At 45.7% G+C, this 25,056-nt stretch overlaps 1 protein-coding gene across 2 annotated transcripts in view; it reads right to left on the minus strand.

Moving 5' to 3' along the window:
• Positions 1 to 1,571: 1,571 nt before the first annotated feature.
• MALT1 (MALT1 paracaspase) overlaps positions 1,572 to 25,056 on the minus strand; it is a 71,000-nt gene continuing 47,515 nt past the window's right edge. For both annotated transcript variants that reach the window (XM_060236107.1, XM_060236106.1), the window contains 7 exons: positions 22,689 to 22,866; positions 16,467 to 16,541; positions 14,214 to 14,341; positions 7,572 to 7,721; positions 5,362 to 5,519; positions 3,086 to 3,211; positions 1,572 to 2,046 (listed from right to left, as the gene is read on the minus strand). In XM_060236107.1, the coding sequence (XP_060092090.1) occupies positions 1,576 to 2,046; positions 3,086 to 3,211; positions 5,362 to 5,519; positions 7,572 to 7,721; positions 14,214 to 14,341; positions 16,467 to 16,541; positions 22,689 to 22,866 (1,286 nt within the window). In that variant the 3' untranslated portion in view covers positions 1,572 to 1,575. The remainder of the gene's footprint in view (positions 2,047 to 3,085; positions 3,212 to 5,361; positions 5,520 to 7,571; positions 7,722 to 14,213; positions 14,342 to 16,466; positions 16,542 to 22,688; positions 22,867 to 25,056) is intronic.

Raw genomic sequence — 25,056 nt, forward strand, 5'->3', positions numbered from 1 at the left:
CCTCATTTTGCACAATCTGGATATTATACTTTCTTGGATACAGCCTAAAATCGCATTTGCCTTTTTAGCTACCCGCACCACATTGCTGCCTCATGTTCAGTGTATGGTCCACACACGCAAACCTCTTCTTTCACTGTTTTTCTAATTACCACACATGGCACTTGTGCAAATCTGGATTCTGAGCAAACTGTGGCTTTTGACTGGTCCTATTTCCAAAGAAACTTTCCTTAATAGAGGACAGTTTGCATGGCACTTGGTGCAGGAAGCCAGAGGCAAGATGTCAGCAAAGCTAAGAACATCCTTGGTGAGCCAGGTGGAGGAGCCATGTAGGAGAAGGGCTGTGGCTCAGTAGGAGAGCATCTGCTTGGCATGCAGAAGGTCCCAGGTTCAACCCCCAACACCCCCCAGTTAAAGGATCAGGTGGTATGTGATGTGAAAGAACTCTTCCTGAAACCCTGGAGAGCTGCTGTCAGTCTGAGTACACTACATTAACTTTGGTGGACCAGTGGTTTGATTCCATATAAGGCTTCATATTTTCATTTGTTGTTCAGCAACTGTTTCTGACAAATGCCATCTAGATCAGAGGTGTCGAACTTATTTGTTATGAGGACTGGATCTGACATAAATGAGACCTTGTCGGGCCGGGCCATGTGTGTACCTGTCTAAGATTAGGTAGCAGAGATATAAACTTTATAAAGAACACAGACAAACACAAAGACTTTTTGTAAAAATAATAAAAATAAAACATGCTTAAAATGTTAGCACTCGTTAGTCTTAAAGGTACTTTCTTTGTATTTCTCTCATGGGATCCAGGGGACTGGGCAAAGGAAGCTCTGGCTCTTACCCTCTTTCCCCAGGGGACCAGGAGGGAGGGAGCCTCAGTCAATAAAAGGAAGAGAGGCTTGGCTCAGTAACTCTGCTGTATGATTGAGAGAGCCTGGCAAAGCAAGCTCTGCCTCCCCCCCTCTTCCCCAAAGGAGGAGATTCAATGCAGAAAACAGAAGTTTTTTCTCTGTAGCTCCTGTGCAATTGAGCAAGTGTGGCAAAGCAAGCTGTTAAGCAGAAGGAAGCAGATGACACCCAGTTGCTCGGGGGCCTGATAGGAGCCCTCTGGGGGCCTAATTTGGCCCCCGGGCTGCATGTTTGACACCCCTGATCTAAATGTTCAAGTAGGTCAACATGCTGAGCAACAGCTGTTACGTTTGTGCTCACCATCTGTATTTGGAAGTATAATACCATCCTCTCAACACGTCCCAAAAGTTAAAAGAATAGTTATCTTCTTCCTGTACTGTAACTAGGCGTGCTGTGTTCCTCTTGCTATATTCCTCTGTAGGTCTTCCACAGACTTTTCCTTATCACCATCTCTCCAGGTGACCTACAATTTCTTCAACCCTTCACCAGTAAGGAAACGTATCTATGAGTGGTGCAATGAATTGTCCTTTCCTGTCGCCTAACAGATATGCATTTAAAAGGTCTGCCATTGTCAATAAACGTTAATGCCCTTCTCTCAAACCTTGATACACAAAAGCAGTGTTGCCACTCATTTCCTGAGTAGTGTTGCCAGCAAAACCACAACTACTGTGGCTGAGACAACCTTAAACTTCCTGACAAATGGGACCCCAGTTCTTCACTCATGTCATCCGTCGTCTCCACGGGTACGTTGCTCAGGTTTGAGTTGGAAGGATACATCCAGGTTGATGGCCAACCCATTAACTGGTCTGGAGCTACACCGCAGTGGCATTTCAGTGGCTGTGCAGTATTTCCTGTGTGAGCAGGGCTCAGTTGGCAAAAGCCCATGTAGGGTTGTGGTGGAAGGTGCTGGCTGGAAGGGGGGCAATGTTTGGCTGCCCCAACAACAGGGGGCTGGGGGAGGCAAGATCCATTGGGGACACAACAGCTCTGGATGCAGCTGTTGTTCCGGAACCCTTGATGAATGCGCAGTTTGGCAATGAGCGGTTTGCCAATGTTCACCAACTTCCTCTCGTCCACGACGTCATCTATTCCGGTGTATTCATAATGCAGGCACACTGTGAAAGTTAAGTCTTCCTGTGAAATTAGGTGGGGGTGGGAGAGGAAGAAATGGGAATACATTATTAAACAACAATTCTTCCTTCCCAGACAAACAAAAGCAGCCAATCAAGTCAAAATGCAGTATTAAGCATTTGTGAGCCAAACCCCAGAATGCTGAACCAAACCGCAAAACAGCTGCTGCAGAAGGTGGAGCCAAACTCCAAATGGCTGCTGCAGAAGGTGGAGCCAAACTCCAAATGGCTGCGACAGGAGGTGGAGTTATATCCCAAAATGGCTGCCACAGGAGGTGGAGCCAAATCCCAAACGGCTGTTGCAGAGGTGGAGCTAAATGTAATATCTCTCTCCTCAATTTGCAAAAGAATCACAGAAAGGAAGCAAAAAGAAATAAAGACTTATATTTATCCTGCCCATCATTCAAGGAACTCTCTCCTTCATTTTACACCGTAAGAATCCTCTGAGAGAGAGAGTTAATGTGCCAAGGTCACCCAGCAAGCTTCCATGGCACTGTGGGAACCTAGGCATCCAAGGTCCTAGTTCAACTCTCACTACATCAGGGTCCTCAACAGCTTTCAGGCTGTGGGCAACTTCGGGATTTTGAGAGGGAGTGGTGAGCATCATCTCAAAATTGGTTCCACAAGAAGTGGAGCCAAACCCAAAATGGCTGCCTCAGGAAGCACAGCCAAACAATCCTCACACCTCCCGGGAAGAAGGGAAGCCTGAAGGGGTCATGGAACCATATACTAAGGAAAGCTCAGTTGCTTACCAGTTCTTGTCATCCTCAAGTGGAAAACTCTTTCACTTGAATGAGGGAAGCCAATAGCATGGCATCCTTAGTGGCCCCACCCACCTTCTGAAAAGCTCAGTGGGCATCATGGGAAAGTATTGGCAGGTGCCATGGGCTCCAGGCTGAGGGGAATCCTGAACTATACCATGCTGGCTCTATTTTAGCTGCTCACTATGGGCTATTGGTGCTTGTCAAAAGTTTCATCTTATTCCCATGGTTAATGTCAGAAGCAACAGAAAGTGAGTCTGCCAGACAAAAACATGAAGTAACCTTTAGCTTCTGTAGTGAGCTTATTCTTGTATAAAGGCAGTGTTTGGGCAAGTCCTTTGTAAGCAAGTAACTGCCTGTTTCCTCGGGGGTCCCCTTATTTGACTCCTTAGGATCTACATCCAAGTCCTGCCAAAATAAAACAAGCAAACATTCCACCACAGATTCAGCAGTAATAAGAGCTATAATAAACATTTTCACAACATGGCCTGTCATTATTATCCAAACATAGACGCATTAAAACACAAAGAAGAAGAAGAAGATATTGGATTTATATCCCACCCTCCACTCTGAAGAGTCTCAGAGTGGCTCACAATCTCCTTTACCTTCCTCCCCCACAACAGACACCCTGTGAGGTGGGTGGGGCTGGAGAGGGCTCTCACAGCAGCTGCCCTTTCAAGGACAGCCTCTGCCAGAGCTATGGCTGACCCAAGGCCATGCTAGCAGGTGCAAGTGGAGGAGTGGGGAATCAAACCCGGTTCTCCCAGATAAGAGTCCGCACACTTAACCACTACACCAAACATTTTAAAAATAGTTGACAATATTTTAAAAACTGCATTCCAGTTTATCTTGGTGCTGATTCACATATGCATATGACCCTCTGTACACTTGGCTAGGTAATAAGTTAATTAATTTTTATTCCATGGAAGTTCTCTTTGTGGTAGCTTGGTGGTGGGAGGGTGTTTCATCTCCTTAATGATTCTAGCTGCCCTTTTCTGCACCTTCTCCAATGTTAATTTAGCCAAGAGCCTGCAGGAAGAACTTGAACAACTCACTCTCCCAGTCTCTGAGGTGTAAATGTGGTTCTTCTAACAGGCTGCCTTCAAAATTGTTACAGATTTGAATGACCTAAGACATTTTGAGTTAAGCCATCAAAAATTCCTCACCGTGTGAAAAATCCACATCTCTGCTACCCATGGGCTGCCCTCCATCTGCACTTCTTCACCCAAAAGGTGACTACCACATGGAATTCACTCCCACAGGAGGTCGTGGTGGCTGCAAGCATAGACAGCTTCAAGAGGGGACTGGATAAACATATGGAGCAGAGGTCCATCAGTGGCTATTAGCCACTGTTGGAACTCTTTGTCTGGGGCAGTGTTGCTCTGTATTCTGGGTGCTTAGGAGGGGCACAGTGGGAGGGATTCTAGTGTCCTGGCCCCACCGCTGGACCTCCTGATGGCACTTGGGGTTTTTTGGCCATTGTGTGACACAGAGTGTTGGACTGGATGGGCCATTGGCCTGATCCAACATGGCTTCTCTTATGCTCTTATGCACAATGGGATCAGCCAGTCATTTCACAAATCCAGGTTTGCAGAACAGTTTTAATTTCGGGCATGGGGGGGGGGGGATGCAAATTCTTACATGCAAGTTTCCGTATGTGCAAAAGTTGCCAAACTCCCCACAGCCCAAACCAGAGTTCAAGCAGCATTTTAGGTTGCTATAGAAAATTAAAAACAACATGCAAAGGTTCTGCCAGGAGTAGGCCAGGAAGGGGAACTGAAGCTGGCCCGGGCATCCCTCCCTCACACGTCTCACCATGCTGGAGAGAAAAGGGTAAGCAAAAGTATAGGAGAAGGACTGAAAACCTAAATGCAGGGGGAAAGGGAAGAATAAGGCAGGCAGCATGGAGGGAAGTGACTCAGAGACAAGGGGAAGCCAGAGTTGGTGGCTAGGGCAGGGAGAAAACTCCTCCTGCAAGTCCTTGAGGGTCTCTGGTTTTCCCACGCATCTTATTTTCATCGGTTGCATGCCTGTACTGAGGGTTTTTTTGTAGCAGGAACTCCTTTGCATATTAGGTCACACCCTCCTGATGTAGCCAATCCTCCTGGAGCTTACAGTAGGTCCTGTACTAAGAGCCCTGTAAGCTCTTGGCGGATTGGCTACATCAGAGGTGTGTGGCCTAATATGCAAAAGAGTTCCTGCTACAAAAAAAAGCCCTGCCTGTACTGCATTTCCCCCCCCCCCCCCTTTGCTGCATGTGTTTTGCTCCCTCTAGTGGCTGCTTTGATATTTCATCGCCATATCTCCAGTTTCTTTACATAGAGTGCTGGTAAACAAACCAGAAATAACAGTGATGAAACATCAAAGCAACAGAGGGAGCAAGACACATGGAGAAAAGCTTCCTCTTGTAATGAATTATTTTTTTTTAACTCTGTAAGTTCATTATTTCATCAGAGATGCTAGCTATCAGATCATACAATTTTTGATTTACGGGGAACGCTTGTGGGTCAAACTGTTAGCCAAGTGCCAACCCCTGCCCACCGCACACACCGACTTACAAGTGGGAAATCTGTAACATAGGCTTTGCAGACTGTTATTTCAGGAGGTTTCTTTACGATCCTCGTGTAGACAATCATGACGTTGGAAAATTCGGCAGCAAAGCCAAGTTGAATTTGAACACCACATGTAAACTCGAAGCACATGCTTTCTGGAAGCTCTGGAAATAAACACATTTTTACAATAGCAGTTAACACATCTGCCGCACTTCAAAAATATGCTGTGCAAAGTGCGTTCTCCATTATATTTGATTAGTCACTAGATGTCAGGGTTGGATTTTGATCAGTCTTCATGATCTCATTGACTGGCCCTCCCTGAAACCTAAGAACATAAGAAAAGCCCTGCTGGATCAGACCAGTGGCCCACCCTGCCTCACACCATCGCCAACCAGTTCCTCTGCAGGTCCAACAAGAGGGCATGGAGGCTGAGGCCTACCCCAATGTTGCCTCCTGGCACTGGGATTCAGAGGTTGATTCACTCTGAACCCTTGAAAGATGGGTCAGTTTGCATTCACTAGGCAAGCTATACCTCAAGTGAATGACAAAAGGCTCATTAGCATAGGAGCAATAAGCAGTGAAGATGGGGCTGAAGAGAGAGTTGGGATGATGTGTCTTCTTTTGAATCGCAGAGCAAGAACATCATGGTAGGCCATCCACTTTACTATAAGCTATGCTACAATAGCCCATCTCCAGAACTGGAAGGATAAAACTGGGATAAGAACGCCTGAAGAGGCTGCAACTGGGTCTTCTCCAAGTTGGCATTTCCCTCCAACACAGCTGCAGAATATCATTTGTCAGGGGAACAAAAAAAGAGATGTCACTACCCTTGGTAGTCTTTTACCAGTGATGGGAAACGTTCTGAGATAGAACAAGGCTTAACGCACATTTATTTATTATAATATTCAGGGGTGGAATTCTAGCAGAAAATCCTTGGTATATTAGGCCACACACCCATGATGTAGCCAATTCTTCAAGAGCATTTTTGTAAGCTCTTGGAAGATTGGCTACATCAGGGGTGTATGTCCTAATATGCAAAGGAGCTCCTGCTAGAATTCCACCCCTGATAATATTTATATCCCACTTCCCCCCAGTAAGGACTCAAAGTAGCTTACGCCATCATTTCCCCCTATTTTGTTTTATCTAAACAAGTCTGTGAGGTAGTTTAAACTGAGAGGAACTGACCATACCCATGGTCATCCAAGTTTCCAGGGCAGACAGGGGATTCAAACATGGATTTCCAAGATCCGAGTCTGACATTCCAACCACTTCTCAATAAGGGAAACAATATCCTATTCCTATCTTAAATCTACCAGTCAATTCTTATACAGCAATTTACCTTACCACAAGGCCTTAATATTATGATTTGACTTGCCAGAACAAAATGGAATCCTAATGCCCACATAGATTATGAAGAAGATGATATTGGATTTATATCCCACCCTCCACTCCGATTCTTAGAGCGGCTCACAATCTCCTTTATCTTCTTCCCCCACAACAGACACCCTGTGAGGTGGGTGGGGCTGAGAGGGCTCTCACAGCAGCTGCCCTTTCAAGGACAACCTCTGCCAGAGCTATGGCTGACCCAAGGCCATCCCAGCAGGTGCAAGTGGAGGAGTGGGGAATCAAACCCGGTTCTCCCAGATAAGAGTCTGCACACTTAACCACTACACCAAATTGAAGCTTAGCTCCTCATGGACTCTGACAGAGTTTCATCCAGATTCTGGTCTTCTCTATTTTCACCCACATTCATAGCCTTTTAATACATGTTTTGCTGGATGCCTACAGTAATGTCATCTTCTGACCGGCCACCATTTAGTGGTCTGAGTTCTATATTCTAGATTACATCAACTTGTAGACAGACAACTTGCTTGTTCCTTAGCTTCTACTCAGCCATTCTGAGTGGACAATACTGACCTTGATGGACCAATGGTCTGATTCAGTACAAGGCAGCTTCATTTGTGGTCAAAGAGACCATTTTCAGACCACTTGCTGGCCCTTTGCTAGAAGGGAACTGGATGAGGAGACGGTAGCATGTTCCCTCAGGTTTCTGTTTTTCCCTTCCTTCCTGCCACCATTTCCTCTTTGTTGGTCATATGTTGATCCTTTTGAGAATGCCAACCCAATAATTCAATGCAAGGCCAACACTGTAGTTCACCCCAAGGAAAGGAGGGGTTATACATTAATAAAACAGAGGGTGCCTGTATTTACCATACCGTGTGCCTTGGCCCATTGGAGGTTCCGCGCCAGCGCCTCTGCAGAGGTTTCCGTTTGCTGAATGGGATCGGTTAGTGCTCTCTTCTCAGATAAACTGCTGCGGATCTCCAAAGCCTGCTTGCCTTTGGTAAGGTGACACTTGCCCATATCTAAAAATAAGGCACAAATCATTTTCTAGGAATCAAACCTGCTGAAAATTCTAATTAAAGCACCCACAACCCAATAGCACCGCCACGATTCCAGTTACGACAGCATTTCCATGACAGACACGATTCAAAGGGTTTTTCAGAGCCTGGCTGTTCCAAAACTCAGTACCAAAAGGAATGGGCTGAGCAAGATTTCTCACAAAGAAGGACTTTACTAAATGCTAAGTTGGTGGCAGCAGCATCCAACGTGACCCAAACACTCCTTTAACATGTTTCTTCTTCCCTGTTTTCCATAGTCATCTTTCCATAGTTTCTAATACTTATAAATCTTCTCATGTTACACACACAGGCATTTCTGTTCTGCACTTTCACTTACAAGAGTGCATATTTTCACTTGTAAGCAGGACCAGTTTGCCCACAGGCAAATTAGGCATTTTCTCCTAATTTTCTCCCCACAAGGGAGGGAGGGGGAAGGGGCGAAGCCTCCTCCAGCGCTGTCGTAAGAGAACACTCAGTTGCCTGGGTGTCGAAGCGAATAAGGCTGATCCTAGCGGAGCTCCTCTGAGCATGTGGGGGGGGGGGGGCAGAGCACACCGTCACATTGCACAAGGGAAGCGAAGGGAAGGGAAGGGGATGGGTGGGGCAGGGAGTTCCACCTGGGGAACTTCTTGCAAGAGTCCTGTTTGGTGTAGTGGTTAAGTGTGTGGACTCTTATCTGGGAGAACCAGGTTTGATTCCCCGCTCCTCCACTTGAAGCTGCTGGAATGGCCTTGGGTTAGCCACAGCTCTCGCAGGAGTTGTCCTTGAAAGGGCAGCTGCTGTAAGAGCTCACTCAGCCCCTCACAGGGTGTCTGTTGTGGGGGAGGAAGGTAAAGGAGATTCTGAGATTCAGCGTATAGGGTGGGATATAAATCCAATATCAAATATTTCACTGTCTTGCACAACAGATAAACCAAGTTGCTATTATTTCTAGTAGATAGCCAGCACGGTCCAGTATTTAAGAGCAGGGAACTCTAATTTGGAGAACTGGGCCTGATTCCCAGTTCTCTCAGAACTCTCTCAGTCCTTCCCACCTCACAAGTTGCCTGTTGTGGAGAGAGGAAGGGAAGCAACTGTACCCCACTTTGAGACTTAAGTGGGTTAAAATGTTCTCTTCTAAAAGTGTATTTTTAAATTTAGGGGAATCCATACATTTTTTTCAGTCTCAGAAATAGTCTTCTTAAACAACGCAGTATGTTTTTTTGTGAAAAATTCTTTTTAAGATTGCCTTTAAAAATTTTTGCAATATTTTGACGAGCACCCTTATTTTCACATAGGTGCCTTTTCTGTAAAAAAAAAAAAAGAAGAATCCTGCATAGATGGCTATTTAGTTGCACAGTTATCACTGTTTTTCACTTGATATATGAGAAGTTCCCTCAGACAGACCAATAACCCACCTAGCTCAGCTTGGTCTATCTGGGCACGCAACAGCTGTCTAGTGTAGCAACTCCCTTTCCGTGACACAGTAACCGTGTGTGAGTGGGCCAGCCACAGAACATTCTGGAACTCCCTTCTCTGACAGGTTTCTCCCTTTTTGAGTCACAAGGGGAAGGGTACACCTCAGTTCCTCTGAACTCACCACAACAGCCTCACAACTCTTCCTGTGGCAGAGCTTTCAACACAAACAGAGACTAGTGATGTGTGGCAGAAACACTGCTGTCATCTTTGTGGTCTCTACGCAGTCCCACATGGAAGATTAGTCAGCTAATTTCTTGAGACTCTCAGTGTAACAGGTTACATAACCTGGCCTCCTCCACTTCTGTGTCTCTTCTAATAACAGAAAATGAGTAGCGTTTAATGCAGAAACTTTATTTGGATCTTTTATAGCAACTCACTCAGGAATGCAGTTGAAGATGTTTGTATTCTGGACAAGTGGGTGTGAGACTGGAGATCCTGCTATGTTTTTATCAAGAAGACAATCTGATGGGAGATAGACTGGGCAGATGTTCTCTCAGCTATTATTTAACATAATAACAAACAGATGTGCCCTCTGGTTCTCTTTAATAAAATTGAGAGATGGCATGTGTAGTGGTTAGGTTCTGGGAGATCCCATTTGAATCCTCACCAGTGTTGCCTCTAAGCTGAGTTAGTGTGAGCTAGCTCACTGTTTTGGCTCACACATTTTTGTCTTAGCTCAGGAAAAATGGCCCCAGAGCAAACTAATTTATGCAGTGGCTCACAAGTTTAATGCCAGTAGCTCACAAAATAGAATTTTTACTCACAAGACTCCACAGCTTAGACCCCCACTGTGCTGGGTGACCTTGGGTAAGGTTGCCAGGTCTCCACAAGCCACTGGAGGGGGATGGGAGGTTAGGATTGCCAGATCTTGGTTGGGAAACTCCTGGAGAGTTGAGGGTGGAGCCCAGGGAAGGCGAGTGCCTCAGTGGAGTACAAAGCTCTAGAGTCTACCTTCCAAGCAGCCATTCACTCCAGGGGAACTGATCTCCGTAGCCAGGAGAGGAGCTGTAATTCCAGTGGATCCCCAGGTCCCACCTGGAGGCTGGCATCCATAATTGGCTCAGTTACACACTTTTAGTCTAACTATCTCTAAGAGCTGTTATATGGATAACATGGAGAAGACAGCAATATATGCACCAACATTTAGAGAACGCAGTGGTCGTTCCTTTACGTATGTAAGTTTAGGAAAGAAAACCGGTAACATACCCAAGATGAAATTGAGAAACTACCTTAGGTAAGAAATCGAGGCCATTTCTCAGAACCCATGTTCCTTCTAAGCTGAGTTCGTGTGAGCTAGCTCAGTTTTTTAGCCTCCGGTTTACACATTTTTGTCTTGGCTCAGGAAAAATGGCCCCAGAGCAAACTAATTTATGCAGTAGCTCACAACTTTAATGCCAGTGGCTCATGAAGTAGAATTTTTGCTCACAGGGCCCCCACAGCTTAGAGGGAGTATTCCTCAGAACTATTTGATATCCTTACGAAAAGGTGAAGAATTTCAGTGCTCTCATTTCACAAATGTAACGGGCAGAAGTGATAGTTAGCCCTCCCGCCTCCTGAGTGTCAGAAGTGATGGAGAACAGGCAGTAAACGGACCAAAAGTTTTTAACACCAATTTCAAACTCCAGTGAGGGACAGGCTGTTTTCACTAGTGCATAGGAATTATTTAATCCTTTCAAGAAGACTTTCACCAATTTTATTTTATCTTCAGGGATCAAACCTGGACAAGGGTGCACAAGGACAACTGGTACTGACCCAGGATAACCTGTAATTGGTTATCCTAACAGTTAAGCCTGAAAAGGAATATTTTTTTTCTTAGATCTTTTCAGTCTGGAGAAGAGGACGTTGAAGGGGGATATAAGTATTTGAAAGGTTGTCACTTCTTGGAAGGCAGGGAGTTATTCTTGTTGGCAGCAGCAGATGGGTCTTGCAACAATGGGTTTAAATTACGAGCTGAAAGATACTGGCTGGATATTAAGGGGAAAAAATTACAGTAAGAGTTGTTCAACAGTGGAATCAGCTACCCGGGGAGGTGGTGAGCTCCCCTTCACTGTTAGTCTTTATGAAGCGGCTGGACAAACACTTGCCAGGGATGTTTTAGGCTGATCTTCCACCAAGCAGGAGGTTGGACTAGATCAGGGGTGTCAAACATGCAGCCTGGGGGGCTAAATCAGGCCCCTGGAGGGTTCCTATCAGGCCCCCAAGCAACTGGCTGTCATCTGCTTCCTTCTGCATAACAGTTTGCTTTGCAAGGTTTGCTCAATTGCACAGGAACAACAGAGCAAAACCTCTATTTTCTCTACTGGCTGAGGCTCCTCCCAGGCGCTCTTAATTGCACAGTAGAGCTATTGAGCCAAACCTCTTTTCCTTCTATTGGCTGAGGCTCCTTATCCTCCTGGTCCCCTGGGGAAGGAAGGAAAGAGCTTTCTTTGTCCAGTTCCCTGGATCCCATGGGAGAAATACAAAGAAAATACCTTTATGACCAACAAGTGCTAATGTTTTAAGCATGTTTAAAGGTTTAAAAAAAAAAACATGGCCTGGCCCGACAAGATTTTATTTATGTCAGATTTGTCCCTCTTAACAAACGAGTTTGACATCCCTGGGCTAGATGGCCCCTTCCAACTCTATGATTCAGTATTCCCACCCGTTCTATCATCAAGGGCCCCGTGTGCTGAAGCTGTTTGTTTTTCCATCTCTCTTGAACTAGCAAAAGAACGTATATCTTTTCAAAAAATGGAATAACCATCATCTTTTGCCCATTTGCAATCGTATGCAAACAGATCCAAGGCTAGTTTTAATCAAGGACTTACTGACATATCCAAAAGTTCCTGCATGATACAGAAGGCTACAGGACTAACGATCTAGTGAGGAACTCAAACTACCATGCTTTGGATATGAATCAGATGACTTAAACACCTAACGATTTAGCCCTACTCTTTTAACCGTTCACTGAAAAGTTTCGAATCCTCATTTGTGGGACATCAGGATAAAGTCACCAAGTATTATCAACTGAGGGGGGTTTCGACAGGATCACTGAAACAGAAAGTAGGATCGGTTCACTTCCTCGGTCTGATCCTCGGTCATGCACTCTAACAGGATCCTCCACATCCCTTTTCTTTATTTTCTTGCAGAGTTCTCAGTTTCTTCTGAGATGTGGTTTTGTGATTGTTCCTTGAACTTTTTAAAGATGCATTTTCTGAATCGTGCCTGGAAACTCGGGGAGTGTTGGTGGACTTCTGCCTCTGGGACTCAGTACTCATTTGAAGAAGACTGTAGATTTATACCCCGGCCCTTCTCTCTGAATCAGAGACTCAGAGCTGCTTACAATCTCCTATATCTTCTCTCCCCACAACAGACACCCTGTGAGGTGGGTGGGGCTGAGAGGGCTCTCACAGCAGCTGCCCTTTCAAGGACAACCTCTGTCAGAGCTATGGCTAACCCAAGGCCATTCCAATAGCTGCAAGTGGAGGAGTGGGGAATCAAGCCCAGTTCTCCCAGATAAGAGTCCACACACTTAACCACTACACCAAATTGGCTCAGTCCTTACTGTAGGTCAAGCAAAATGGAGTTCTGCAGTCAGTGTAACACCCCTGCCAGCAAGAAGAAAATCTGTCCCATTCATCACACCTCTCTGAACAGGAACAACTGATAAACACATCCAGCTGTTTCCCCCCCTGTGACCATATCCCACACTCAAAGGAAATCTGCATGCTTTAGGATACAGCCTGAAACAGAGACTATGATTCCAACTTCCTTAGCTCTGTGAGAATGAGGGGATGAAATTTTAGGGCAGAGGTGCCCTAAACTGCAGCTCGGGAGCCACATGTGGCTCTTTCACATATGCTGTGTGGCTCCCGGAGGCTGAGGAGGAACTTAATGCAGGCTTACTCCCATGAAAAGGTGCTTAGCATCAGAACCTCAGTTAGCCTCTAAGGTTGACCCACAGGTAGGCAACTATTTTCACCATGTGTGAAGCAGGGAAGGAGGGGGAAATTGTTAGGCTTGCAAGAGCTTCTCCTCTACCACAGAGATCACCCAAAGACTTAGAGTGGGGAGAAACAACACAAGAGCTAGGGACAGAATTAAAGAGGAAGGTGCAGAGTTCCCTCTTAGTTTCGTAGCTCTTTGGAGATAGAACCTGGGACCTTGCATGCCAAGCAGATGTGCTCTTCCACTAAGCTACAGCCCCTCCATACAATGGAGTTCCAGAGGAGAAAAAGGAGAAGGCCGCAGGTTTATACCCCACCCTTCTCTCTGAATCAGAGTCTCAGAGCGGCTCACAATCGCCTTTATCTCCTTTCCCCTCAACAGACACCCTGTGAGGTGGGTGGGGCTGAGAGAGCTCTCCTAGAAGCTGCCCTTTCAAGGACAACTCCTACCAGAGCTATGGCTGACCCAAGACCATTCCAGCAGCTGCAAATGGAGGAGTGGGGAATCAAACCCGGTTCTCCCAGATAAGAGTCTGCACACTTAACCACTACACCAAACTGGCTGTCTGAAGTATTTAGGAGGGGAGTGCTTCTGCAATCCCATGGAGTACACTGCAGTTGGGGTGCGAGCCCTGCTCAGTTTCTGAGATCTGACAAGATCAGGCTTGTCTGGGTGATCCAGGTCAGGGAACAATTTCAAGTTATGTGCTTTTCATTTTCCCCACAATTCATCTTTTTTTGAAAATCTGTTATCAGTGCGGGGAGGTGGGGCCTAGGATGCCAGTCTCGGGCCGGCACTGTTCTACTGGTTATTCCCCCTGCTGGTTCAGCTATACTTATATTCAGGGGGTTTTTTGAAGCCAGAACTCCTTTGCATATTAGGCCACACATCCCTGATGCGGCCAATCTTCCAAGAGCTTACAGGGCTCTTAATACAGGGGCCTACTGTAAGCTCTTGGAGGACTGGCTACATCAGGGAGGTGGGGCCTAATATGCAAAGGAGTTCCTTCTCTAAAAAAAGCCCTGCTTATATTTCAGAGAAGATCTTATGTCATCCATCAGTTTCTCTCACCTTCTGCCACCCCATCCAGCAACACAGTAATCTTCTTGTCTTCTAATAAGCGTTCTTTCAAAAACTTCATGAAAATCCCATTGGCTAATCCAGACTGTTGAATTTCAAAAGCTTCTGCACCCTGGCACCTTTAAAATATAGGAGTCAATAAGTGAAAAAGCAAACAATGAAAGAGGCAAGTACATATACTTGTTTGTGTATGTGTGTGTGGGGGGGAAGAAATATGAAAATACAGCTTTATGAAAGGAGTCTTTACAGGAGCGCTCCCCAACGTGACAACACCTCTCCTGGTGCTTGCCAAGTGTTTTATTTATTTATTTATTTATGATTTATATCCCGCCCTTCCCACGAAAGTGGCTCAGGGCGGCTCACAACAGTGGGTGGCACCATGTGCAGAAAGCGGGTGGCACCATGTGCAGCTTTTGCTCAGCAGGGCTTCTGATTGGCTGTGCAGGTTTTTTTTTTAAAAAAAAAACACTGCTTTGGCAGCATCTGTCAACAATCAGTACAACTATCTTCACTGCGTGACTGAAAGTAAGCTGTGGCAGCCATTTCGTGGCTGGCTCCACCTCCTGTAGCAGCCATTTTGCATCAATTATTTTTGTGGCTGTGCTGACCACACTGTGTCAGAAATCCAAAGGTTACTGCAGGCTGAAAAAGGATGGGGATATCGGTTCCAGAAGAGTTGCTGTGTTAGTTGCTGCAGCAAAACTGACACAGAAGTCCTTGAGGATCAACAAAATTTATTCCAGGATAAGCATTTGTGAGTCAGAGTTCGCTCCATCAGATGCACATACATGTCTTGTACTTAGGGCTGCGAAGTCTGACTCAAGAAATACCTGGGGACTTTGGGGTGGAGCCAGGAGCAAGGGCGTAACAACCACAACTGGGGTGCAGCCAGATGTACCATTAGAGGTGATACAGCTCCGTCTCGCTGACGGATTAAATGTGTTCGTTCAGACATCAACATCTGGCAATCGAGCGTATTCCAGTGTCATCCCGGCTTGCTACGCATCTATGGCGCATTAATTTGACAGCACATAAAGTCCAGTCCTTTTTCAAAAAAGCTGCACGAGATCGGCTTTTTCCTGTTTGGACAGCTCACGCGCGATACTGCCTCTCACCTTTTTTTTTTAAAAAAAAAAGCCCCAGCAGACATGTGCATTGCCAGATCATCTGGGAATCTGAGGTGACGCTTCTGCTTCTCCAATCAACACAGGATCAGAGGGGGGGGGGAAACATTATCCCACTATTTAGATCAGAAAAAAGTCTTTTTTCAATGTGGAGGATTTCTGGAAACTCCCCCCCCCCCCAAGTAACGTTTGATTTCCCACCTCCAAACAGTTGGGCGCATGTTCAATGCCCCCCCCTTCCCAGAAATCATCACCTGATCACGCATGCTCCAAGAAAAGAGCGTGATAGTATTGGATGTCTGAACGCTCAACAACAAAATGAGTTGCATTCTTGGATGCTCGTCTGAATGGCCCCGCATCGAATCAATATTCAGCTGTTCAAATTTGAATGCTACACACATGCTTTTAATGTGAGGTGTGACCGCACCCCTGAACTCCAAAAGGAGTTCTGGCAATCACATTTAAGGGGACCACACTCCTTTTCAATGCCTTCCTTCCATAGGAAATAATGGAGGATAGGGGCACCTTCTTTGGGGGTTCATAGAATTGGACCCCCTGAACCAAACCCAGTTTTTTTGTTCCTGCTTAGAGGCTCAGTTCTGATGCAAGACAGCAAAAGAGATTTTAGCTTAGGGTTCAATATATGGCTGCCAATCTCCAGGTGGGGCCTGGAGAGCTCCCAGAATGATGACTGATCTCCAGACTACATAAAGCAGTTATTTTGAAGAAAAACAGCTGGAGGATGGACTCTATGGCCTTACACCCTGCTGAGGTCTCTCCTTTCTCCAAACCCCACCCACCACAGGATGCACCCCCAAATCTCCACAAATTTCCATACTTGGGGTTGGCGACACAACTTCAGTTCCAGCTGGGGAGAGGAAGAAGAACTCACTCAGAATTGGCTTTTAGGTTTAGGTTTAAACTCACTCAGAATTGGCTTTTAGGTTTAGGTTTAAATGAGCCCCCAGGTAGATGGTCATCTTTATAGTACCCACCACTTTTTGTTTTTTTAAAGATGAGAGAATCTTAATTTAGATTGGTCAGACCACGTTATCCCAGTTATTCTGTTATTTTTTGCGAAAAAAAATTAACTCTACAGATTTAAAATAATGAATCTTACGTGGCATATCCGAAAACAATGTTAGCTGTAACCTTCAGGGCATCCAAGATTAGAATGGTGTTGTCATATTCATTCCTTCAACAAACAAAAGGATACAAACATCAGAAGAACAATCAAACCTGGAGCAGGCCAAACAACCTGCACTTTTGATCCTAATACAGTTTCAACAGCCCCTGACCTGGATAGCACAGGCTAGTTCAATCTCATCAGATCTCAAAAACTAAGCCAGGGATGGCCAAACCGTGGCTCAGGAGCCACATGTGGCTCTTTCATACATGTTGTGTGGCTCTCGAAGCTCCCACTGCCCTGTCAGCTGGCTTGGAGAAGGCTTTTGTCTCTTCGCCAAGCCAAGCCAGCCGGTGGCTTGGAGAATGCATTTAAAGTTAAAGTTGCTTTCTTTCCACCTCTCCTCCCCCCATCTATTTGCTTTCTTTCCACCTTTCCTTCCTGTCTTGTGGCTCTCAAACATCTGACATTTATTCTATGGCTCTTGTGTTACGCAAGTTTGGCCACCCCTGAGCTAAACAGTGTCAGCCCTGGTTAGTACTTCAATGGGTGACCACCAAGGAAGACTGGGGTTGCTATAGAAAGGCAGGCAATAGCAGACCACCTCTGAATATCTCTGGCCTCAAGAACTCTACAGGGTCACCAGAAGTCGGCTACAACTTGACAGTCCTTTCCACTCTGAAGGACCTCTGGAACAATCAATGGAGACAGAAAAAACCAGGAATCTGGTCTCCAGATCTTCCAGGTTCCTTACCTGAAAATCTAGCTTAATCTAGACAGCCAGTGTGGTGTAGTGGTTAGAGTGTCAACTAAAATCTGAAAGGCCCAGGTTCAAATCTCCGCTCTGGCAGCTTGGTGGGCAACCGAACCCAGAGGATACTTAGATCTGGAATGCAAACCTTACTATCGATCCCGAGGCTGAGGGAGGCAAGACTGAAAACAACCGGAGAAAGAGCCTTCTCAGTCGCTGCGCCCCATTGGTGGAACCAAATGCCTGAGGAGGTCAGAGCCTTGCAGGACCTTACAACTTCCACAAGGCCCGCAAGATGATTTTATTTCAGCTAGCTTTTAATTGAAACAGCCGAGATATTAGATTTAAATGGATGTCTAAGAACACTGAATGCCATCTGTAACTAAACAGAAATTAGCACCAAATTGTTTAAATCAGGGGTGTCAAACTCATTGGTTAGGAAGGCCGGATCTGACACAAATGGGACTTTGTGGAGCCGAGCCACGAGTGTCATAAAATATAATGCCAGGTAGTGAAGATATAAACTTTATAACGGACACAGACAAACCCAATTAAAGACATTTTTTTAAACTTAAAATACAAACATGCTTAAAACTCTTCCATTGCTTTAAGTTGGAAAGGTGGGGGACTAGTGGAATTTGGCAATGCAATTTTTAAAATAAAACATCAAGAAAAAGCACAAGGCTGACTCTGTGGAAACAATGAAATGGCATTATAAACTTCTCCCCAGCAATCTACTCAGATTGGCAAAGCCTTTCCAGTATAATATCCCCCTTTGGCTGTGAATTCCCACATAAGAGTACTCACTAGGTTAGATCCATTTAGGAGAGATAAACTGATTGAAAGCATCAACCCTTGTTTCCAAGGACACAACTCTAGGAAGCATAAGTTTCAGCTAGCTATAGGAAAGCTGAAAATGTAACCATCTCCACTCCACTTGAAACCATTGCAGAGTACAGACAAAGCTGCAAGGGAAATGTGGAATGGATCTTAAACTCTACCCCATGTTTTCATTGCAACAGCCAGCAAAGAAAGGCAGGAAGAGCCTGGGACTCAGCCTGCAAGCTTCAAAGGGTAATTCAAAAAGCCTTTGAAGCTCCCAGGCTGAAACTGAAAGAGTCTCAGCCTGGGAGCTTCAATGAGCCTGGGAGCTTCAAAGGGTAAGGACAGGAGGGGGAGGAGGGGAGAGAAAAGAGCCCCACGGGCCTGATCAAAGCCTTCGGAGGCCCGGATTTGGCCCATGGGCCGGGTGTTTGACATTTCTGGTTTAAATTGTTTTAACTTAATTGTTTTAGAAGAAGACCGCAGATTTATACCCTGCCCTTCTCTCTAAATCAGAAACTCAGATTGGCTTACTATCTCCTTTATCTTCTTCCCCCACAACAGACACCCTGTGAGGTGGGTGAGGCTGAGAGATCTCTCATAGAAGCTGTCCTTTCAAGGACAACTCTGCGAGAGCTATGGATAACCCAAGGTCATTCCAGCAGGTGCAAGTGGAGGACTGGGGAATCAAACCCGGTTCTCCCAGATAAGAGTCCAAACACTTACCCACTACACCAAACTGGCTCTTTATTGTGACTTTATTGTGTATTGTGAGCCACCCTGAGCCTGCTTTGGTGGGGAGGGTGGGATATAAATTGAATAAACTAAACTAACTGATCCCACAGGGTTGCTGTGAAAGGGGAAATGGAGGAGAGGAGAGATCTTGGTGGGTAGCCATGTTGGCCTGAAGCGACAGAGGAAAGTTTGAGTCCAGTGGCAACTTTAAGACCAATGAAGGGTTTTTTTCCTGGGTATAAGCTCTTGTATGGATGCACACTTCTTCACAAGACTGATGAAAGTCACTTTGGGTTCCTCTACTGAGAAGAAAGCAGGGGCAAACAAAGAAGCTAAAATCTCGCTGCTTGCTCAGATTTCTCTTGCCGATACCCCCATCCCAGCCTCTCACCTCGTTGGTGTTCTTGCAGTTTTGATCAAGAGCTACCAACTACCCTGAGTCGCAGGAAGGAATGTTCAGACCCCCTAGGCAACCAAGTTTAACTCCTGTCTATTCAGCCTTTCCTTGAGAACTTATATGAGCAACTTCCTCAACTGCACTTACAACCTAGCTATGAACATAAGAGAAGCCATGTTGGATCAGGCCAATGGCTCATCCAGTCCAATGCTCTGTGTCACACAGTGCCCAAAAAACCCAGGCTCCATCAGGAGATCCATCAGTGGGGCCAGGACACTAGAAGTCCTTCCCCCGTCCCACCCCACCCCCCGCAAGCACCAAGAATATAGAGCATCACTGCCACAGACAGAGAATTCCATCAATACGCTGTAGCTAATAGCCACTGATGGGCCTCTGCTCCATATGCTTATCCAATCCCTTCTTGAAGCTGGCTATGCCACAGGAGGCAGTGAATTCTATGTGTTTATCACCCTCTGGGTCTTTTTTCTTCCTTTTGCAGAAGTCTTGCCAGCCTCACTGCGATTTAACACAAGATTCTTACAGCAAGCGTTTCTCCTATTTCTTGTTTGTTTCTGATGCCCTTGTGCATATATAAACAACCGCTGACATATTCCTACCACTTCCCCCCCACCCCCCATAGTGTTTAAAATGTTGTCACTTAATCTAGACATATATTTAGTCCTGGAAAGATTTTCACAAATAAAACCTGACCTTGGGGCAGACGGGTTTGCCAGGAAATGTTCCACACACTGCCAAGGATGTTATCACGCATACTGACAACCTGGGCACCTCTCCCGTAGGGGCCACTCCCTATCTGACTTCTTGGGACTCACCAAAAAGTCACCTGTACTCCACCTTTAAAAAGCACTCCCAGAATTCAGAACCTGTGACTCTACTGGACTTAAAGGGCAATGATCTAAACCAGGGATGGCCAAACTTACTCAATGTAAGAGCCACATAGAATAGACATCAGGTGTTTGAGAGCCACAAGACATGAATGTCAGATGTTCGAGAGCCACAAGACAGGAAGGAAGGAAGATGGGGAGAGGTGGAAAGAAAGCAACCTTAAACACATTCTCCAAGCCAGCAGACAGGGTGATGAGGGCTTTGAGAGCCACACAATATGTGTAAAAGAGCCACATGTGGCTCCCAAGCCACAGTTTGGCCACCCCTGATCTAAACAACAGCCTGGAAACTCTCCTGCCGCTCACTGTATTATAGCTTTCACACACACACACTAAATAACACACTGTCAATCCATTTTCACTGCAGTTCGCAGCTGGATTTTACTTTGCAAAATGGCAAAATCCACTTGCAAACTGTCCCTGAAATGGACTGAAATTCCATTATTTTGCATGTGTGAAAGCGCCCATTTACACGGCCCTGCTCAGTGTATTTACACAACATGCAATACAATCAGCAAGCGGTCTATTGGATCAGAGCATGGGTCCATGTAGTCCAGCACCAAGAGTAAAAAAAAGCTAAAAGTGAGAATTGCTTTCCGTAGCAAGCTACCTAGATTGCCTTCGCTACTGCAATAAGTAGCAAAGCCAAGCCAATATGGGGGCGTCACAATGAATATTTCCTCTGAAACTCTTTTTGCTAGAGTGTTGTCACAAGTCAGGATTGCAAATGTACAGGCAGACTGGCAGGCTGTGTGTTCCCACTGACAAGTTTCTAAGCACAGCCATTTCTAAATGTCCCATTTACACTCATTCACTCCTGACCTGTCCGGCCCCTGTAAATGGCAGAAAGGAGCTACTGACAGGGAGTGAGGAAACAAACTGATTGAGCTCAGTAGCACCTTCAAGATTTTTTTAGCTTTTCAGGTATTTGTGGCTTAATTTGGAAATGTGAGGCACAAAACTTTGGGGAAGAATTCTTGATGGCAAGCAGCAATTGAAGGCACTGCTCTTTCATAAGCCACGTAAGTTAGGTTAGGTTTATTTGATTTATATCCCGCTCTCTCTGCCAAGGCAGACTCAGGTTTTCTCCATCCCATGTTATTCTGCTGAACACCTGTGGTATGAACAGGCGATATCCTTTTACTTATTCTGTGTGTCTCCTTCTGTGGAACCAACACAGCTATATATCTTGACCTGTCTTTTATTTATTTAATCCATTTATGCCCTGCCTTTCTCCCAAAGCGGCCAGTTTGGTGTAGTGGTTAAGTGTGCAGACTTTTATCTGGGAGAACCAGGTTTGATTCCCCACTCCTCCACATGCCCCTGCTGATGTGGCCTTGAGTCAGCCACAAGTTCTCGCAGAGTTGTTCCTCTCAAGAACAGTTTCTGTCAGCGCTCTCTCAGCCCCACTTACCTCACAGGGTGTCTGTTGTGGGGAGGGGAAGGGAAAGGAGATTGTAAGCTGCTCTGAGACTCCTTTGGGTAATGAAAGGCGGGGTATAAATCCAATCTCCTTTTCTCTGTTCTTCTTCTAACATCATTCTCCTGTCCTCCATTTTATCCTCAGAACCACCCTGTGAGGTCAGTTAGGCTGCTAGTATGTGACTGTCCCCAGAAATCTCCCATAATGGAATCTCAGAAGGACTACATCTCCCAGCAGCACTGGCTCAGGAGAGGCTGGCCTTCTTACAGGGGAGGAGAGAGAGGCTTGGTGGGCCTCAATCACACAGGAGCTGGCCAGTGGTAAGGAGCAGGTTGGTGGAGAGCTGAGAAAAGGGAACCAAGGACTGGGGCAGAGAACATCAGTGATTCCTGTTGCAAGACTGAAGCTCCAAGTAGAGACTTTGTTGTTGGGTGGTGTCAGGCAAGACTTGGGAAGAAGTCTCTGGAAACAGTTCTTAGTTGACTGGCAAGCACTAAAAGGCTTCGCCAGGATCTTGCAAACCTTAAGTTACTTATTCTACCCCCCTTCCACATCCTTTTTGGATTTGCTTCTACAATTAAAGTTCCTTTTCTGTACAATTAAGTGCGAGTGCAGTTGCTGGAACCCACCTCGGTTGGGAAGAGGTTGCCTCCAGTCTGAGTCATGCCAGACACGCTACTGACTTCCACAGGGCTTTTTTTGAGCAGGAATACACAGAAATGGGGAGAGGCTGTGGCTCAGTGGTAGAGCATCTGCTTGGTAAGCAGAAGGTCCCAGGTTCAATCCCCAGCATCTCCAACTAAAAAGGATCCAGGCAAGTAAGCTTGAAAAACCTCAGCTAGAGACCCTGGAGAGCCATTGCCAGTCTGAGTAGACAATACTGACTTTGATGGACTGAGGGTCTGATTCAGTATAAGGCAGCTTCATATGTGCAATGCAGTTCCAGCTGGCTTGGCATTGGGGGTGTGGCCTAATATGCAAATGAGTTCCTGCTGGGCTTTTCCTACCCAAAAAAAGCCCTGGACTTCTGTAATTATTACACATCCATGTCAATGGGGGGGATTCAAACCTGGGTCTGACACTCTTAACCTTGGCACCACACTGGCTTTCTTTACCAATGGAGGCCTTTTAAAAAAAAATTTAACTGATTCATCTCTTAACAGAAGAAATTTAGATCTAATACCTTTTCCTGCACATATCCAGTAAAAACACATTGAGGCCTGTCTCCTTCGCCTGCATCCGTTTGAGAATGTTTTGTACGCAGAGGCAGTTGGCAGCCCGATAGGGATTTGGGGCATCGATAGGAACCATAAAACTGTTGCCGTAGTTTTCATAGCCATGGCCGGCATAATATAATAAGCCTGAGAGGATAAATGAGAGAGCTCAAGCCGTGACATTTGGTACAATCGTTCCTTTAACTGAAAAAGAAAAAACCCACAAACAGGCAGCGTCCCTCCTACAATACCTTTTTTTTTTAATCTTTCAAATTTTATTGGCTATATACAGGATACAACATAGGATAACTTGGGAGAGGGAAAACTGATTAGTAGCTTATTACATTAAAAAAGATTAACATAGGGCACAATATGCGTATATTACATTAATTATGCTCAATTATTATTACAGAAGCTACAGAGTATCCAATACACATATCATTACTAGTAAGCTCGGGGAGTAAAAGAACACAATTTAAGAAAAATACAAATAAATTAATAAACATAGATGAGTATATATCTCAGTATTAGGTGCTACAAATCAAGGAATAGAACAAAGCAGAAGACAAGTGCACCTTTAAGGCCAACTAAGTTTCATTCAGAATGTAAGCTTTCGTATGCTCTAAGCCAGGGGTCCTCAAACTACGGCCCGCGGGCCAGATGCGGCCCGCTGAGGACGTTTATGCGGCCCGCCGGGTTATGGCAAAATCAGACCGGAAGTGGCGTTCGACCTAAACTCACGTTAGTAACGCACACTTCCGGCACTGGGCTGAGGCGGCAGAGACAGAGTGTGAGGTGATACCGAGGTGAGGTGAGTTCCCAGGCCGGGGTGTGTGGTGTGGGGAAGGGAGAGAGATGCAGAAGACGGAGAACTGACGGCCCGCGGCCTTGTACAGTAACGGCAGTCTGGCCCTCCAACAGTTTGAGGGACAGTGAACTGGCCCCCTATTTAAAAAGTTTGCGGACCCCTGCTCTAAGCAGACTTCATCAGACAAAATGGGAATGGAAGCAGCAATTCTTAATATAAGTGGGCAGTGTAGAATCATGGGATTCATGAACCATGATGCTACACTGCCCACTTATATTACGAATTGCTGCTTCCATTCCCATTTTGTCTGATGAAGTCTGCTTAAGAGCATACGAAAGCTTACATTCTGAATGAAACTTAGTTGGTCTTAAAGGTGCACTTGTCTACTGCTTTGTTCTAATGCTTCAGACCAACGCGGCTGCCTACTGGGACAAATCAAGGAAGAATAATGAGCAGGCATTTGCTAGGTTTGGTGAAGTGCTTGATGTATATCGCTTCATCCAAAGAAATGGGAGCCATTTCTTTAACAGATGTGAGCATTCTAATTGTGAATCACGAAACTGTAGATCAGGTGTAATTTTATCAAAGATAAAATAGTCCCATACCTTGACATACCATGACTGCACTGAAGGGGGGGGGGGGGGCTGCATCTTTCCATTTTAGGGCTATAACGTTTTTTGCTGCAGCGAGGAGGATCATCTACAATACCTGCTGACTATATTTATCTGCCTCGACAGGGAAGTGGAAGCACCAAGAGTGGCTACAGATTGGATTCTTCATCCCCTCCCCCCCCAAAAAAGGTACCACAGACAAGTGGTGGGTTCTCCTTCCCTGGAGGTTTTTAAACAGGCTATATGGCCATCTGACAGCAATGCTGAGTCTGTGAATTAGGCAGCTCATGAGAAGGAGGGCAGGAAGGGTTGCAACAGAGCGCTTCACAATCTCCTTTCCCCTCCTCCCCCACAACAGACACCCTGTGAGGTGGGTGGGGCTGAGAGAGCTCTCCCAGAAACTGCCCTTTCAAGGACAACTCTGCGAGATATATGGCTGAACCAGGGCCATTCCAGCAGCTGCAAGGGGAGGAGTGGGAAATCAAACCCGGTTCTCCCAGTGGCCTTTTTTTACACACCCAGGGAAATGCTGATTGACACTTTGGGGTCAGGAAGCCATTTTTCTCCTGGCCAGTTTGGAAGGGAAGCTGAAGGTTTTTGCCATCTTCTGGGCATGGAGCAAGGGTCACTGGGGATGTATGTGTGCGGGAAGGTATCTGTGAATTTCCTGCATTGTGCAGGGGGGGGGGGTTGGACTAGATGACCCTGGAGGTCCCTTCCAACTCTATGATTCTAAGAATTTTTTGCTCTTTGGGTGTGATTTTGCTAGAAGTAAAATAAAGCTAATGCTTTACTTAGGCCAATGTTAGATGCAGAAGGAACTCTGGGATTTTGATAAGTCCTCGTCCAATGTTAATAACAGAGATTTTAAATAACGAAAAGGGTAAGCATCACACACAAGGTGCATTTACACACACC

The sequence above is a fragment of the Heteronotia binoei genome, chromosome 4 (genome assembly GCF_032191835.1).
Source record: "Heteronotia binoei isolate CCM8104 ecotype False Entrance Well chromosome 4, APGP_CSIRO_Hbin_v1, whole genome shotgun sequence".
In the NCBI taxonomy this organism is placed as follows: domain Eukaryota; kingdom Metazoa; phylum Chordata; class Lepidosauria; order Squamata; family Gekkonidae; genus Heteronotia; species Heteronotia binoei.